The sequence below is a fragment of the Limulus polyphemus genome, unplaced genomic scaffold (genome assembly GCF_000517525.1).
Source record: "Limulus polyphemus unplaced genomic scaffold, Limulus_polyphemus-2.1.2 Scaffold4881, whole genome shotgun sequence".
NCBI classification, from domain to species: domain Eukaryota; kingdom Metazoa; phylum Arthropoda; class Merostomata; order Xiphosura; family Limulidae; genus Limulus; species Limulus polyphemus.
This window is the reverse complement of record NW_013670491.1, coordinates 20342-25797: the sequence shown is the minus strand read 5'-3', so window position 1 is coordinate 25797 and position 5456 is coordinate 20342. Positions and strand designations below refer to the sequence as shown.

Sequence of the window (5456 nt, the reverse complement as noted above, 5' to 3'; positions counted from 1 at the left end):
CACTAAAGTTTCGTCGGAACGAATTTACGGAAAATTAACTAACGAACGGAGACGTAACAATATCAACTGCAAATTTATAAATTCATTGATCACTCTTTCATCCATGTCTGTTTGTTTGTTTTAAGAATTTCCCGGCAAAGCTACACGAGGGCTATCTGCGCTAGCTGTCCCTAATTTAGCAGTGTAAGACTAGAGGGAAAGCAGCTAGTCACCACTACCCACCGCCAACTCTTGGGCTACTCTTTTACCAACGAATAGTGGGATTGACCGTCACATTATAACGCCCCCACGGCTGAAAGGGAGAGCATGTTTGGTGGGTCGGGGATTTGAACCCGCGGCCCGCAGATTTCGAGTCGAGTGCCCTAATCACCTGGCCATGTTCATCTATGTCATTGATGCAAATTAAAAAGAGCAAAGGTCCTAGAATTGAGCCTTTAAGTACTACACTTGTGATATTGATCCAGTCTGACTGAACCCATGTCTAACAACCATCTGCTTTCTTCCATTCAGTCACTCTTCTATCCAATTTGCTAGCTTATCCCCCACACCTATAGATATAAATTTTTTACAAGCCTTTTATCAGGCACTTTGTCAAATGTTTTCTGATAATCCAAATACACCAAATCTACACTCTTACACTCATCTCCATAAGCAGTAACCTTTTCAATGAATGTTAACAGATTTATAAGGCAAGGTTTCCCTTAGTAAAACCATGTTGACTATCCACTAAAATTCTAAACTTTGTTAAATGACTTTGCAAAGCATCTTTAAACAGACTTTCCAAAACTTTTCCCAAAATGATGTAAGACTATTGAGTATACAATTACTCGGACAGTTTTGATCACCTCCTTTGAAAAAATGAGTTACATTAGCTAACTTCCAATCCTCGGGTACTTGCCCACTATTCAAGGACTGACAAAAAATAGTAGCAAGTGTCTCACATATCCAATCTTTAACCTCCTTCAAAACCCTTGGGGAAATATTATCTGTCCTAGGAGCCTTATCGTTCTTTAATCTTCCCAATGTTTTGTTAATCAGCTCAGAATTAATGCAATAATCTTATTTTATCTCATTTCCATTCATCAACTGTTCAAGATGTGGAATACTTCTTCAATCTTCATTAGTAAAAACCAAAAAAAAAGTAATAATTTAATAACCCAGCCATCTCATAATCATCAGATAATAGCTTCATTTATCATCCCTCAGGGGTCCTACCCTATCCTAACATTTTGGTTACCTTTAATGTTAAATTGGTTATTTTCTTGTTGTAAGGTCTCGGTAACCTTAGAAAATCTTGTACTGTTTAAAAATTATTGTATACGACAGAAGTTCATATTTAATTAGTATTTGTGATATTTTTTAGGATCTTTAATATAACAGATTATAGGTCACACTGTATAAGAAATTCCATAATATGACTAGTTCAGACAATGTTGTCTTTCAGACAATGTCACCTTCTAGCATTCAATGAAGAAGATTAAAGAAAAATATAAATAATTCTTAGCAAATTAAAAACTGAATTGTTGTTACTTATTAAAGAATTTGTATACAAGAACGTTTAAGGATATTGAAGTTTATATCAATAAAATAAGAATCATCAGGCAAAAATAAAGAACTATGAGTATTTAAATAAGCCTTACCAGGTGGCGTAGCAATGCCATATCCTTTTTGATCTAATAACCCACCAATCTGCATTAAGTCACAGTTTCTCTCAGTTCTGTATTCAATAGAAGTGGACTCCATAAGGTAAGCATAGTTTCCTTTCAGTACTCTCTCAACACCTTTCGCATTGGACTCTGCGAACACAGTAGGCCGGGATGATTCCATCGCTGCCCACATTCGTTTGTAGGTCGGGATGTTGGACGACTACAGAAAATACAAACTGGATCAGACGTAGCGAATATCTATGGTGGTTTACCCTGTCTCTTGTAGTAGAGGGAAATATATTTGTCAGGTTAGTTCGTATTGGGTAATGTTTAATCCATTGATCAGACGTAGCGAGTATCTAAAGTGGTTTACCTTGTCACTAGTAGTAGTAGATGGAAATTTGTTTGTCAGGTTATTTCGTAATGAGTAATTTGATCACATCTTGAATGATTAATCGCTAAACGTATAATTCAGCGTAATTCATAGAAGTGATACGAACAAAGACAGTTTTTATATTACGTTTTAATCATAATTTAAGGAACTGATACGAAAAAGCTAGTTTTCATGTCACGTTTTAATCATAATTTAAAGAACTGATAGGAACAAAGACAGTTTTTATGGTACGCTTTAATCATAATTTTAGGAGCTGTTACGTCTCTGGTCGTTGGTTAATTTTCCGTAGAAATTCTTTCCGAAAAACTTCAGCGATACACGTCCTTTCTTAAACAAAACTAGTTTATTCTTTGTCAATACAACTTTGCAATACACTTAATTTCCACAGTCACTTCAACTTAAACATACGCTATAATACACAACGATTCAAGCATTTTACTTACGGTCACTGCCGCGCTTGACTCAGTTGTCCGCCTCTATCTCTGCTTGTCTGCAATTCAATTCAATTAATTATCTCGCTTTATTTGCCTGCTTATATACAGGAATAGAAGGCGTCTAGCAAATACTGGATTATTCGTGATATTCCCCGATCCTTCTAGATACTCATTACGTGTTACCAGGGTCACGTGACTTCCGCTGTCGTAACATAACTGATAAGAACAAAGCCAGTTTTTATGTCACGTTTCAATCATAATTTAAGAAACTGATACGTACAAAGCCAGTTTTTATATTACGTTTTAATAATAATTTAAGGAACTGATACGAACAAAGCCAGTTTTTGTGTTACGTTTTAATAATAATTTAAGGAACTGATACGAACAAAGCCAATTTTTATTATACGTTTTAATCATAATTTAAGGAACTGACAAGAAGAAAGCCGGTTTTTATGTTATGTTTTAATCATAATTTAAGGAACTGATACGAACAAAGCCAGTTTTTATGTTACGTTTTAAGACTTATCACACAGGGATTGAGCTGGTTGAAAAATTGTCTGCATCGCATATAGACTTTGTACCTGAGAGTGTCATACAGGGGCATCTCCAAGGGGTTTCTGGAGGTGTGAACGAACTCCTTCTTTTAAACCCCTTATAAACATTAATTCCACAAGTTCACAGAGAAACTAATGACCATAGCATATTCAAAGGTGCACGTGAATATTTTATCGTTATACATTGCAATGACCAGGCCAAATATGTATCTTAAAGTTACGCCGTGATAAATCCAAAGATGTACCGTAAAGTTACGATGTGATAAATCTAAAGAAGTATCCTAAAGCTACTCCGGGATAATCCAAAGAAGTACGTAAAATTACGCCGTGTTAAATCCTTCGTGTTGCATGTATACTTCAGAAAGCAGTGACTGTATTTTCACACCAATATACTACTAGCCAGTTCGATACGATGTTTAACTTATAATGTGATAATTAATTATTAAACTATTTACATAGGAATAATTATGATGTACTTATACATTTCAGTTATGTAAGATGTAGTTATCGTTATAACACGTGCAGTTTTATATATATATGGTTACGGCAGCGGAAGTCACGTGACGCTGGTAACACGTATTGAGTATCTCCAACGTTCCTGAAGGCTGGAGCGTTTGCTAGAGATGCACTCTTTTGTACATGGGACCGGCGAAAATTGACGGCATGGAGATAGATAGATAGATGCAGACAGACAGAGACGGACAATCGAGTCAAGCGCGGTAGTCAAATGCGTGAATCGTTTTGAATTATAGCGTGTGTTTAAGTTAAAGAGACTGTGGAAATTAAGTGTATTGCAAAGTTGTATTGAGAGGGAATAAACTATTTCTATTTAAGAAAGGACTTGTGTCGCTGAAGTTTCATCGGAAATAAATTATACGGAAAATTAACAGACGAACAGAGACGTAACAAATTGATGTCAGAAGTGGGATTGAAAAAAAAAAGATAAAGAAGATGGAAACGAGAAGTGGCAACTCAAACTACAGCTTAGCAGAATTGATGGCAGCAATACAAGAACAGCAAAAGAAACAAGAAGAACGAGAAAATCAACAAGAAAAGAAACAAGAAGAGAGATTACAGCAGTGGCAAAAAAACATGCAACAGTGGCAGTTTGAAGAACAAAATAAACAAGAGAGGTTACAGCGGTTGTTGGAGGAAAAAGAAAAGAAACAAGAAGAACGAGAAAAGAAACAAGAAGAGAGACAACAGCAGTGGCAAGAAAACATGCAACAGTGACAGCTCGAACAGCAAAATAAGCAAAATAGATTACAACAGCTGTTGGAAGAAAAAGAGAAGAAACAAGAAGAACGAGAACATAAACAAGAAGAGATACTACAGCAGTGGCAACTGGAACAAGAAAGTAAATAAGAAGTACAAATGGAAAACATTAGTAAATTTCAAAGCGAATTAAATACAACAATGGGTGATTTATTATCTTTTACACAAGGAGGATACATTAACCATCGACTTAATCAGCCCCACACAATGACAAGCCCCTTCAAAACCCCGCAGCTAAACCCTAATGCAGACATCTTCAGTCTTGTCAGAAGTCACATCCCAGATATGAATGTCAGTAATTGGGGTGATCTAGTACGAAGGAAGCCACAGGAATTCGATGGGATAGCACCGTGGGAAGCATATAGAGCACAATTTGAGCTCCTGGCATAAATGAATGGATTGACAGTGGAGCAGAAAGAAATGTACCTGGCAACGAGTTTGAATAGACAACCACTGGAAATACTTGGACAGTTGTCAGCAGACGAGAGACACAAGCATGGAGCACTGGTAGATGCTCTAGAACTCAGGTATGGAACCCAAAATCAGTCTGAAGTCTACGAGGGCTAGGTTTAGACGAGAGTCATTGATAAAGGGGAGAACCTGCAAGGTTGGCACAAGATTTGGAAAATATGACACACAAGGCCTACCCAACTGCGCCACCCGATGTCTTCAATTTGTTGCTGAGGGATCAGATTGTAGATGCCTTGAATAGTCCATAACTGAATATGTAAGTAAAGCAAGCCCACCCCTCTACTATGCAGGATGCAATAGTCAGAGCTCTTGAATTTGAATCCTACGTTAAGTCCAACACAGAAGTACCAAGGTTGGTACAGTCATTGAGATTCAAGGCCAGAAAAGGGCGGCTTTCAGAGAAGTTTGATTGACTTTGCTGGCACTGTATTAAACCTGGGCACAAGAGAGCTCAATGCTGGAAACTTCAACACAGGGAAGATGCCACGACAGGAAAGGCTGCTACCCAGAAACGTTGTTGGAACTGTGAAGAGCAAGGACATATGAAGAGCCAGTGTAAGAAGAATACCACCAATAAGTTAGCTTCGGGAAACCAATAGTGGTTAGTGCTGAGGGACGCCCACCAACCACCATCGTGAAAGTCCCAATAGCTAAGTGTAAAATTGCAAGCACACATAGATTC

The 5456-nt window shown here is 37.4% G+C and overlaps 1 protein-coding gene across 1 annotated transcript in view; it reads right to left on the bottom strand.

The window, feature by feature from the left end:
* The window catches only part of LOC106471820 (glutamate receptor ionotropic, kainate 2-like), a 40070-nt gene that overhangs the window by 16149 nt on the left and 18465 nt on the right, over positions 1-5456 (bottom strand). Inside the window, exon 4 of the mRNA XM_013932439.2 lies at positions 1641-1866. Within this exon, the coding sequence (XP_013787893.1) occupies positions 1641-1866 (226 nt within the window). The remainder of the gene's footprint in view (positions 1-1640; positions 1867-5456) is intronic.